General features: G+C 49.0%; 1 protein-coding gene across 1 annotated transcript in view; it reads right to left on the bottom strand.

Moving 5' to 3' along the window:
* LOC117670021 (pregnancy zone protein-like) overlaps positions 1–8,320 on the bottom strand; it is an 82,290-nt gene extending 73,970 nt beyond the window's left edge. Inside the window, exon 1 of the mRNA XM_034424876.3 lies at positions 8,141–8,320. Coding sequence (XP_034280767.2) covers positions 8,141–8,235 — 95 coding nt within the window. The 5' untranslated portion in view covers positions 8,236–8,320. The remainder of the gene's footprint in view (positions 1–8,140) is intronic.
* Between the last annotated feature and the right edge of the window lie 4,350 nt (positions 8,321–12,670).

The following is a 12,670-nucleotide window of genomic DNA, read 5'->3' as shown; positions in this document are numbered from 1 at the left end:
TGGAATGGAATTCAAAGTGGTATCCCACGGCACTGCCAGGATTGAAGAAGATGCCCCAGGATCCAGTCTCATCTCTGTACCCATCAAGCATTCTGTTATGTCCTTATAAGGACATCCGCCCTGATTGGCTGCCAGCCATCGGGCGGGAGATTTGAATCCCTGTCAAGGGGCGGTGCGTCTGCCAGGAGCGAATATAAGGAGAGCTCCGGCAGCGCGCCAGCAGTCTTGACTCGTTACTTTGTAATGAATAAAAGTTGCTTTATGTATCGAGCTGGTCCAGTCTTCCTTTCCCTGCGCCGGATCTAACACTGGCGACGAAGGACTAGAGAGAAGAACCTTCACAAGACTCTTGGCACGATCGCCCACCGAACAAAATCACCACACCACAGCGATCTTCCAGAATGGCCACCCCGCAAGCCCCGATGACCGCGCTGAACCCGTTCGACCCATCCCGGGAGAAGTGGAGGTCATACATGGTCCGATTCCGGCAGTTCCTGCGAGGCAATGGATACCAGAACCTCGATGAGGAGAGAAAAAGAGCCCTCTTCCTGGCTCATTGCGGATCGGACGTTCTGGAGATGGCGATTGACCTCGTGGCACCCAGGGACATCGAGGAGATGTCCTGGAACGACCTGCAGGAAGTCCTACAGGAGCACTATGCACCTACAGGCACCCCCATCGCAAACAGGTTCACCTTCCAGCAAAGAAACCAGCGGGAAGGTGAATCCATCAAGGAATTCGTGGCAGCGCTTCGCCAAATCGCTGCCAACTGCGAGTTCGACAATGTGGACAATGCCATCCGGGACCGCATTGTGTTTGGAATGCGAGATGTGGGGCTGCAGAAGAAGTTCCTCAGCCGGAAGAAGATTCCGCTCAAAGATGTCCTCGACGAGGCAACGGCGGCTGAAACGTCTGAGCAAGCAGCCGCCGCGATGGTAAAAGCAAGGGGGATCCATAAGATCCACAAGTCGGGCCCGACCTCATCAGACGAGGCAACTACTCAATCCGAGTCTGATGAGGAAATGGCCGTCCACAAGGTGTCCCGCCCTCCCAGGCGGGAAAACCCACAGCATGGCGACCGGGGAGAGCGATGCGGCAGCTGCAGAGGCGACCACCCCAGGGCAAACTGCAGATGGAGGGACGCGACCTGCCGCCGATGCCTGAAGAGGGGCCACATCGCAGAGGCCTGCAGAGCCACAGATCCAGCCCCGGAACCACCCAGACCACGATTCAGGGAAAATCGCAAAGATAACCAGAGGACATCCAAACGGTCCTCAAACCAGTCCCGGCGCGGGGAGGAGGAATATCCCCGCAACAGGACGGTGCACCAGACCACCACCATTGCTCACACAAGCGACGAGGGAACCACCAAGTTCCACGTGACGCTGCTAGCAGAGGGGTCTCCGTGCAAGATGGAGGTAGACTCCGGATCCGCCTACTCCATCATGGACTGGCAGCACCTACAGCAGCTGAACCCGGCATACAAAAGGACCCAGCTGAAAACCCCGAAGGCGAGACTTGTGGACTTCAACGGGAACCCCATTGAAATCCTAGGCAGAGCCACAATCCGGGTGAAGTACAACGACTTCAACGGAAAACTACCCATCACCATCGTGCAGCACAGCCGACCGAACCTGTTGGGTGTGGAGTGGTTCAAGCCGCTGGGACTTTCACTTCAGGGCATCCACGAGATCCGCAGGGACGAACTCGACTCCATCATCGAAGAGTTCAAAGAAGTCTTCGATGGTAAGCTGGGGAAATTTGTGGGGAGGCCAATCTCCTTTAATCTGGACAAGGGAATCACCCCAATCAGGCTCAAGCCCCGCCGAGTTCCATTTGCCCTGCGGCCTAAAGTAGATGAGCAGCTGGATAAGCTGATCGCCCAGGGCGTCCTGGAACCGATCGATCATGCCTCATGGGAGACCCCCATTGTGACCCCACTGAAGCATGATGGGTCTGTGCGCATCTGTGCTGACTACCGTTGTACCATCAACAAGGCGTTGGCACAGAGCGCATACCCAGTCCCAGTGGTGCAACATCTGCTGCATTCCCTGGGATCTGGATCAATTTTCGCGAAACTGGACCTGGCCCAGGCTTACCAGCAACTGCCAGTGGATGACAAAACGGCGGAGGCTCAAACAATTGTCACGCACAGAGGGGCATTTAAATGCAACCGCCTCCAGTTTGGAGTCAGCGCTGCCCCTGGCATCTTCCAATCCATGATGGAACGCCTTCTCCAAGGCGTTCCAGGGGTGGTGCCTTACTTCGATGATGTGCTCATCTCCGGTGACTCAAGAACCCAACTCCTTGAAAGGCTCAGGCTTGTCCTGCAGCGGTTCAAGGCCAAGGGTTTGAGGGTCAGGCGGGACAAGTGCATCATAGGAGTACAGGAAGTCGAGTTCCTGGGCTTCCTCATTGATAGCACAGGCATCCACCCCACCAAATCAAAAGTGGAAGCAATCCATGAAGCTCCAAGCCCAAAAAACAAAACGGAGCTTCAGGCTTTCCTTGGGTTGCTCAACTTTTACGCCATTTTTTTAAAACAGAAAGCCACAGTTGCTGAGCCACTCCACCGCCTGCTGGGAAAATCGGCTTCCTGGAAGTGGGGCCAGGAAGAGGAAGCGGCATTCCGGGCCATCAAAGGACTATTGACGTCCAAAAGCGTACTCATTCAGTACAGCGAGACGCTTCCCATCAGACTGACCTGCGACGCGTCGCCTTACGGGGTGGGGGCAGTCCTCAGCCACGAACTGCCCAATGGCTCGGAAGCCCCAATCGCGTACTTCTCAAAGACTATGTCCGGCGCAGAACGGAACTATAGCCAGCTGGACAAAGAAGCCCTGGCCATCGTGGCTGGAGTGAAGCGCTTCCACGAATACCTCTACGGAAGAAGCTTCACCATAGTCACAGACCACAAGCCTCTCCTGGGACTCCTCGCAGGCGACCAACCAACCCCGACCTTCATGTCCCCGAGAATGACGAGATGGGCAATCTTCCTAGCGGGCTACTCCTATAGGCTCGTGCACCAGCCAGGCACAGCCATAGGAAACGCCGACGCCCTCAGCAGATGCCCGTCGAAGAAGCCGGTCGAAGACCCAGCCCCCACACTCCACCTACTGCACATTGATGACGACGCCAGCTGCCCGGTGTCATCCGCAGATGTGGCCGTCCACACCCAAAAGGACCCCACACTCCGCACAGTGAAATCCTGGATCCTCAGAGGGTGGCCGTCGGGAAAGCCAGAGGAAAGATTCAGCCCGTTCGCCAGGAAACAGGAGGAGCTGTCCACCATGAAGGGCTGTCTGCTATGGGGAGACAGGGTGCTGATTCCAAGCACTCTGCAACGGCGAACGTTGGAGACCTTGCACAAGGGGCACCCGGGCATCGTCCGCATGAAGGCACTGGCACGGAGTTATGTCTGGTGGCCCTCCATGGACAAAGACATTGAACAATGGGTCTCCAGATGTGACCCGTGCCAAGAAGTTCGCCCAGCGCCGCCGCAATCCGAGGTCGCGAAGTGGGAGACCCCCGGCAACCCCTGGTCGAGGGTCCACATTGACTTCGCGGGTCCGATGCAGGGGCGACACCTCCTCATCGTGGTAGATGCCTTCTCCAAATGGCTCGAGGTGGTGCCCATGGCATCTACCACAACGGACGCGACGATCCGAGCCCTGCGCCGTCTCTTCGCCACTCATGGTCTACCGGATGTGCTGGTCTCAGACAACGGCCCCCAGCTCACATCCTTGGCCATGGAATCCTTCCTGGCGGGACTGGGCATCCGCCACGCCCTGTCCGCCCCTTACAGGCCGGCCGGAAACGGACAAGCGGAACGCATGGTCCGACTGACCAAAGAGGCCCTCACCAAGATGGGCCCGGGGGACTGGCAAGAGCGCATAGACAATTTCCTCCTCACCCAGCACATCACGCCACACGCCACCACCCACAAGAGCCCGGCCGAACTGTTGATGGGCAGAAGGTTGAGGTCACCCTTGGACCGGCTGCACCCCCAATACAGCCCGGAAGTGACCGCAACCGCCAGCCGCCCGCTTCGCGCCTTCAGCAACGGAGATTCAATTTTCGCGCTGAACTTCAGCGGCTCTCCTAAGTGGCTGAAGGGGAAGATTGCCAGCACAACCGGCCCCAAATCATACATCGTCGAGTTGGAAGATGGACAGTTCGCGAGACGTCACATCGACCAACTCCGAAAAAGGTGGGGGGGAGCGCATGAAAACCAGCCTGACGAGGGAGGCCTACAACACCCCGATGAGGTAGACCTCCAACACCCCAGCGAGGTAGGCCTACCACACCCAGACCCGGTAGGCCTACAACAACCCGGCGAGGTAGGCCTACGACACCCCGACGAGGTAGGCCTACCACACCCCTGCGAGGCAGAGCAGCACCACCCCGTCAAGGTCGGCCCAGCCCACTACCAGATGCTGTCACGCCGGCAGCCCAGCGAGGTAGACCGGGGCCAACCGCACGGAGGATGGCAACAACAACCCAGCCAGGTGGGCACCGGGCACAGCAAGGCCAGGGACCACCAACCCAGCCCGCAGGTAGACCGGGACCTGCCCAGAGGAGGAGCAACGCACCCCACCAGTGACAGCAGCCCATGCCAGCCCAGCCAGGGAGACTGCAGTTCAAGGCGAGTAGACCGGGACCCAGCCAAGACGGGCAACCCACGACCCACGGGCGAGGGTGGCACACTACTCACCGACGTGGGGGACCCCCGCCCATCACAAGAGACAGCCAAGAAACGACACCCCGACCAGGATGGCCCCAGGCACCAACCAACGGTAGACCAGGGACTAGGGGGAAGGGGAAGTCGACAACAACCCGGCCAGGGAGACCTGCACCACCCCGGCAGGGGAGACCTCCGCCGCCCCGCGGAGGTAGCACCGCAACAACACCCCGACCAGGTCGACCACCGCCAGCCAGACAAGGTAGACCGACGCCAGCCCAACCGAGGGGACCAACGCCACCCCTGCGAGGTCGGACGGCACAACAACAACAACGAGAGCCAGCACCACCCGAACCGAGCGGAACCGCCACCCGAGCGGCAGCAAGCCGGACCGAGACCGAACCACAGCGCCCGGGAGACCAGGGAAGAGCAAGAAATGGACTTACCGAGACTCAGACGCTCTTCCCGGGTCGGAACCAAGCAGCCGAGGCGAGGCGAGAGATCCACAGGACAGGAGGAAGACCACCAGGACCAGCGATCCAAGGTCTGCGGTCCGGCCGGAGGCGCTGGGGGTGGCCCCGCTCACTCGACAGCCGAACCGAGCCCGGTTCCGGAGAGGGAACCAGGAGACGAAAGAGCCCCGTCCTTCCAGGCCGGAGACGGAGGAGAAGTGAGACTGCGCAGGTCAGCTAGGGTGCCGAGGCGTCCGGCGTACCTGCGCGACTACGTAACGTTTGTGAATGAGATTGACATTTCGGACTAAGGGGGGAGGAGTGTTATGTCCTTATAAGGACATCCGCCCTGATTGGCTGCCAGCCATCGGGCGGGAGATTTGAATCCCTGTCAAGGGGCGGTGCGTCTGCCAGGAGCGAATATAAGGAGAGCTCCGGCAGCGCGCCAGCAGTCTTGACTCGTTACTTTGTAATGAATAAAAGTTGCTTTATGTATCGAGCTGGTCCAGTCTTCCTTTCCCTGCGCCGGATCTAACACATTCCATGTCCTGGTTTCTCTTCCCCACCCCCATTTGCTTTTCAACTTTAGTTGTACTTGAATTTTTAATTTCTCCAGAGGGGCTCAAATAGTGGAAAGGAGAGAGAGAGAGAGAGAGAGAGAGAGAGAGAGAGACTCCTCCTAGGGGCTGAGAAGAATTTCTGCAAAACTGAGTTTTCTGAAGCGGACCACTAGACTCCTAAACAACTTTAAAACGATCTAGTAAAATGAAATCAACCAAAAGAGCAACATGCAAACAAAAGCAAATAAAACATCCCCAGGAGCAAAACAAAGTAAAGCTTAATTTGTGTGTACTATTTAATGGAGTGTTTAATTGGCCACGCCCACCCAGTCACATGATCACCTAGCCACACCCACCCAGCCGGTTCGGCCCTTCAATAGTCTGAGGGACTGAATTGCCGCCTGTTTAAAAAGTTTGAGGACCCCTGATCTAGGATGTTAGTTATTTCGGCCAGCTTAGTATTATCTGCAAATTTGATAACTTCTATTCTTCTATTCTCTCATCTAAGTCATTTATGAAGATATTGAAGAGTACTGGCCCCAAGATGGAACCTTGTGTTACCCCACTGCTTACGTCCCTCCATGTAGACATAGTACCAGTAAGGGCTACATATAGCATGCTGTATACAGAGAGAGTAATGTGTACATGTGTGTTATGTATGTATATGAGAAAATATATATTTTCTTTTGAGAGCAGGCAACAGAATTTCATTTTTAATGTGGGCCAGTGTGCTCACAAACATGAGTGTGTGTGGGTGTGGGTGTGTGTGTGTGTGTGTGTGTGTGTACCTGTGTTTCCCTGAAAATAAGACTGGGTCATATATTAATTTTTGCTCCGAAAGAGACATGAGGGCTTATTTTCTGATTAGGGCATTTTATTTATTTATTTATTTATTATATTTCTATACCGCCTTTCTCCCGTAGGACTCAAGGCGGTGTACAACCAAGAAAAATATAGACATACAAACATCATAAAACTGCTAATTAAAATTATTACTTAGTTTGGCCAATTAAATAAAACCCAGAATTAGATAACATTTTAAAAATCATTCCATTCCAACACATTCCAACCACACTAAGAAGATCACAAGACAATCCAAGAACCTGGGAGAAGTCACACATTGAAAAAAATTAAACAACTACAAGCCAATGACTTTCAAATGGACAAGTGATATAATTCAATCTCATCTCATCACAAGATCAAAGCATAAACATTCTCTTCCCCAAAAGATATACAAATTAAATATTAGCCAGCATTGTAATGAAGCCAAGGGCCAGATTTGGTATGTGCCAATTGGAGCTAAGTATTGTTAGCCTTGAAAAATGATCAGGATAGATGACAGCACCTTTAAATTCCTGACCGGGATCTTTTCTGTCATTAGGAACGAATGGATTTAGTTTTCAGGAAGGGATATTCCAACTGGAAACTGTATCTTAAAATTTGAATTCTTGCCCTGAGCCAAGGAATAGACTGGATGTTCTCAAGGGTTTCTTTCTTCTCAGTACTTGTAAAATGGAAAGATGCACCTGTTTGTCTGCCAATGAGCAATTTGTGTGGTCTTTACACAAGTCCAGACTATATTCATATTAATTAATTTGTGCTCCTAGGAAACTCTTCAAAGGGAGGGAGGGAGAGAAGGAAGGAAGGATCAATAGATGGGGTACACAAATGAAACTACTATCTTTAAAATAAGCACTAAATATATGTTGCAGAAATGATCTTTCCATTTTCAGGAAAGGACTGTGGTCTTGTCTAGCATTATTTTATGTTATTTTTACTTATTTATTTTTCACACTTCTGAACCACCCATCTCCCTCAAAGAGTATATCCTGTACATTATGCTCCAAAGTCGCATTGCATTCTATGGGGTCCTTTCTCAGTTAAATAAATAAGGTGACTATCCCTCCACCTCCTAATGTCACCTCAGTGTCCAAAGGCAAAATGAAAACTAATCAAGATGCAATTGGACTTTCTGGTTTTTCTTTGAAAAAAAAGTTCTGCCTCCCCTCACCCCTCGGCACCATCCCACCAACTAGGAGCCTTGGTAGTACAGTGGTCTAAAGCACCTTGTTATTAACACCAGCTGCCTGCAATTACTGCAGGTTCGAATCTCACCAGGCTCAAGGTTGACTCAGCCTTCCATCCTTTCTAAGGTAGGTAAATTGAGGACCCAGTTTGTGGGGGCAATAAGCTGACTTTGTATAAATATACAAAAGTATGAAGGCTATTGCTTAACGCATTGTAAGCCGCCCTGAGTCTCCAGAGAAGGGCGGTATATAAATCAAATTTTAAAAAAAAACTATCTCTGGGAAACTTAAGGAGGTTTCCTTTTGAAAATCCTGGACTGAGAGATGCTTACTTTAAAGATAAAACAGAGGAGTTTAAAGGCTAAATCTTTCCCAGCCAAAGAAGACAGGAAGGGAAGTAGCCTGAAGAAATCAACTTACAGTTTGGGGGCAGGAGCAGCTCCACTGGTCCTGAGAAGAACAGAGAGGAGAAGGAGAAGGAAGAGGTTTTTTCCATGTTGCCAGCTTTCCCCCATAATATTGAAGAGAGAGGCTGGCTGCGAAGCTGAGCTGAAAAGTATGAGCTGTTCCCTCCTCAGCTCTGGTTGTGGACTGCCTCTCTGCAAACAGTCCGCGCAGAAGAGGTAAAACCTCCTGGGGACAGTTCTGATTTCCGAGCCCAACAGTGGGTCCTTGCCAATGTTCAAGGCCAAAAGAGGACACTGAGGTGGAGACTGAAACAACACAACTTTATTCTGCACAGAACAAGGATCTGGGGAGATTTCCTTTGAAGCCTGTGTAACCTAGTGGTTTACAGCTGGATTTTTTTTATACCTTCAAACCCCAAAACTCAAAAACCAGAATGTCACAGTGACATGTGTCGCTATGTTTTACTCTTACATACAGTTACAAAAGATGACATACAAGCTTTCCACCAGCTTTCCTAATACAGTATAACTATCATTTCAGCCAATGCTTTTGTGAGCTTTATTAAACTTTGTCTCAAGATAAGAGACACAGAAATAAAGACCGTAGAAAACCGGGAGAGGTAAAAGTAGGAAAGTGAGAAAAAAAGTGGGAGATAAAGAGACAAAGAAGAAAAAAAGCAGACTTCCAACTTTTTTGGTGCAGTAAGATTCAGGTAGTCCTTGACTTACAACAGTTCATTTAGTAGAATAGAATAACAGATTTGGAAGGGACCTTGGAGGTCTTCTAGTCCAACTCCCTGCTCAGGCAGGAAACCTGATACCATTTCAGATAAATGGTCATGCAATCTCGTGGGGGTGGGGGCATCATGTGTATGTATGTGTTATGTATGTGTATGAGAAAATATATAGTACTTTCTTTTGAGAGCAGGCACCAGAATTTCATTTTTAATGTGGGCCAGTGTGCTCACAAACATGATTGGTATATGTGTGTGTGTGAGAGAGAGAGGGGGGGGGGAGAGAGAGGGAGGGAGGGAGAGAGAGAGAGAGAGAGAGAGAGAGAGAGACTGACTTTGTTCCTTGTGTAATGGCTAAGTGGAAAGAGGCTGTGAAGCAGGGGATATGAAAGTTTCCCAAATTCTTTGCCTATTTTGACTTGCATTCCTGTATTGTCTCCCACAGTGCTGCTTTTGTTAGACTGGATTATTTTTCCTCCCTTTCACGTGAAAACAATGAAGGAATTAAGCAGTTTATCTTTTGCCCATCATCATCTTGCCATCTTCTCCCATTAGTGAATCTATCATTTTCTTGATTTTCTTTTTATGTTTTAAAAGACTACATGAAACTTGTTATCCTTCCTAAGATCTTTCTTAGTTTGTTGAAGTAGCTGTTTTAAAAGTCTAAAAGATTAGTTTGACTTTGTTCAGTTACCTACATCATTATGATGAATTCCAGTACGACTTGGGTCACTCTCTCCCAAAGTTCCTGCCTCTTCAACCCCCTCTATCATTTCATCTCTGTTAATAAGAATTATAGAGCTGATCCACTAATTCCCTCCTCTACCTTTTGGATGATAAAAGTTGTCAGCCAGGCACGTCAGGAACCGATTCAATCTCCCACTCATGGCAGAGTTTGTTTCCCAGTTGAAGTCAGGATAGCTAAAGTCCCCCATTACTGCCCTGGTGTTTCCTGCACACCTCAACTAACTGATTAGCAAAAAGTTCATCTATTGCCTCTGCTTGGTTGAGTGGTCTGTAGTTTGCACCTATAGCCATGACATTTCTTTTTCCCTCAATATTCACCCAAATACTTCGAAGGCTTTCATCCCTGACATCATGTATTTCTATGTAGCTGTAGTAATTCTTTACATACATACATACATGCATACATACATACATACATAATTTCTGTGCAGCTATACAGGTAGTCCTCAACTTACCACAACTGAGCCCCAAATTTCTGTTGTTATGAGACATTTGTTGAGTGACATTTGCCCCATTTTACAACATTTCTTACCATTGTTGTTAAATGAATCGTTGCAGTGGATAATTTAGTAACAAGGTTGTTAAGTGAATCTTACTTCCCTATTGATTTTGCTTGTCAGAAGGTTGCAAAAGATGATCACATGACCTTGGGACACAGCAACGGTCATAAATATGAACCGGTTTCCAAGCATCTAAATTTTTTTTTTGTTTTTTATTAATTAGATTTATATGCCGCCCTTCTCCGAAGACTCAGGGCGGCTTACAATGTGCTCAGCAATAGCCTTCATCCTTTTGTATATTTATACAAAGTCAGCTTATTGCCCCCACAACTGGGTCCTCAATTTACCTACCTTAGAAAGGATGGAAGGCTGAGTCAACCTTGAGCCTTGGCGAGATTCGAACCCTGCAGTAATTGCAGGCAGCTGGTCTTAATAACCAGCTTAATAACAGGGTGCCTTAAACCCCTGTACTACCAAGGCTCTAAATTTTGATCACATGATCTTGGGGATGCTACAAAGGTCATAGCTGTGGAAAATGTTCATAAGTCACTTTTTTCAGTGCGGCTGTAACTTTGAAGAGTCACTAAATGAACTATTGTAAGTCAAGAACTACCTGTAGTAATTTTTTACAAACATATTGTGTTTCCCCGAAAATAAGAAACTGTCTTATATTTTTTTTTGAACCCCGAAATAAGCGCTTGGCCTCATTTTCGGGGAGGTCTTATTATCTTAGGGCGCGTGGAGGAAACCAGAGGAAATGGCAGGGACCGGCTGAGCATGCATTTAAATATTTTCGTGGAGGGCTTATTTTCGGGGGGGGCTTATTTTAGTGCATGCATTCAAAAGCCAGATTCAGCTTATTATCAGGGGATGTCTTATTTTAGGGGAAACAGGGTACATCTTTACATACTATGTATACATATAACTATTGTTACTCTTGTTGGATCCGTTTCTATTAAATAAATTATATCCTTTTAGTAATATAACCGTGGGCTCCATCTCACCAAGTTTCAGTGATAATAGCAATGTTCATCCTCAGGTCTATTAAGTTTGTGGAGGGGGAAGGATTAAAATTGACTTGCAGTTCCAGTAAAATAGGTGATCATCCTGTCAACACAACCAGGGAAGCCTGCCAGTTAGGGGGGAAAACCAACAGATTTTGGTTGGCTTTGCACTCTAGCCAAGGAAACTGTGGCTCTTGTGAAAGACAGGAAGGCTTTGGGGTGTAATTGTTTGGTTGATTAGATGAACACAGTTGGAAGGGACTTTGTAGGTCATCTAGTACAACCCCACCCCACCCAAGCAGGAGACCTTACACCATTTCTGACAAATGGCAGTCTAAACTCTTCTTGAAAGCCTCCAGTGATGAAGCTCCCACAACTTCTGAAGGCAAGCTGTTCCACTGGTTGATTGTTCTCAGTATCCGAAAATTTCTCCTTATTTCTAGGTTTATTGGTTCGATTTATTTATTGGTTTGATTTATATGCCGCCCTTCTCCGGAGACTCAGGGCGGCTTACAATGCGTTAAGCAATAGCCTTCATACTTTTGTATATACCTGCTTAATAGGCTTTCGGCCCCCCCTAAGACATGTTCTTTTTTATACAAAGTCAGCTTATTGCCCCCACAATCCAGGTCCTCATTTTACCTACCTCGAAAGGATGGAAGGCTGAGTCAACCTTGAGCCTGGTAAGATTCGAACTTGCAGTAATTGCAGGCAGCTGGTGCTAGTTAACAGCACTTTAGTCTGCTGCGCCACCAAGGCTCTTCTTAAATCTCTCCTTATTTAGTTTCCATCCATTATTCCTTGTCTGGCCTACAGGTGCTTTGGAAAATAGCTTGACCCCCTTCCTCTCTTTGGCAGCCCCTCAAATATTGGAACACTGCTATCATGTCTTTCCTGGACCTTCTCTTCACTAGCAATGCCCAGTTCCTGTAATCATTCTTTGTATGTTTTAGTCTCCAGTCCCCTAATCATCCTGGTTGCTCTTCTCTGTACTTTTTCTAGACATCTCAACATCTTTTTTATAGTATGGAAAACTGGATGCAGTACTCTAGGTGTGGTCTTACTAAGGCTTTATACAATGGTATTGATACCTCACTTGATCTTGATTGTATCCTTCTGCTAATGCAAATTGGGATTGCATTGGCTTTTTTGGCTGTTGCTGTACACTGCTGGCTCATATTTAGCTGGTTGTCCACTAAGACTCCAAGATCCCTCTCACAGTCACTGCTATTAAACCTAGTTTCACTCAATCTATATGTGTACTTTTGGTTTTCTTGCCTAAATGTAGGACTTTACTTTTCTCTACATTGAATTTCATTTTGTTAGATAGGGCCGTGTTCAAGTCTAGATCCTGGAAAATTAAAGGAGCTGGCCAACGTTACTTTAGCCTGGCCCAGCCCACCACATCCCAGTGGACATGCGCACTTGCAAAAACAAAGTATCAGGCCTAAGTAGTTTGGCCCGGTCTACCTCATCCCAGCAGGTGCACATGCAAAAATGAAGCATCGGGTGAGGCTGAGCACTGTGGCGAGAGGCCCGGTGAAGAGGCTATGCGTCC

The sequence above is a fragment of the Pantherophis guttatus genome, chromosome 2, assembly GCF_059756535.1.
Source record: "Pantherophis guttatus breed Tessera chromosome 2, ASM5975653v1, whole genome shotgun sequence".
In the NCBI taxonomy this organism is placed as follows: domain Eukaryota; kingdom Metazoa; phylum Chordata; class Lepidosauria; order Squamata; family Colubridae; genus Pantherophis; species Pantherophis guttatus.
The sequence above is the reverse complement of the archived record's forward strand: the minus strand, read 5'-3'. Positions and strand labels throughout refer to the sequence as shown.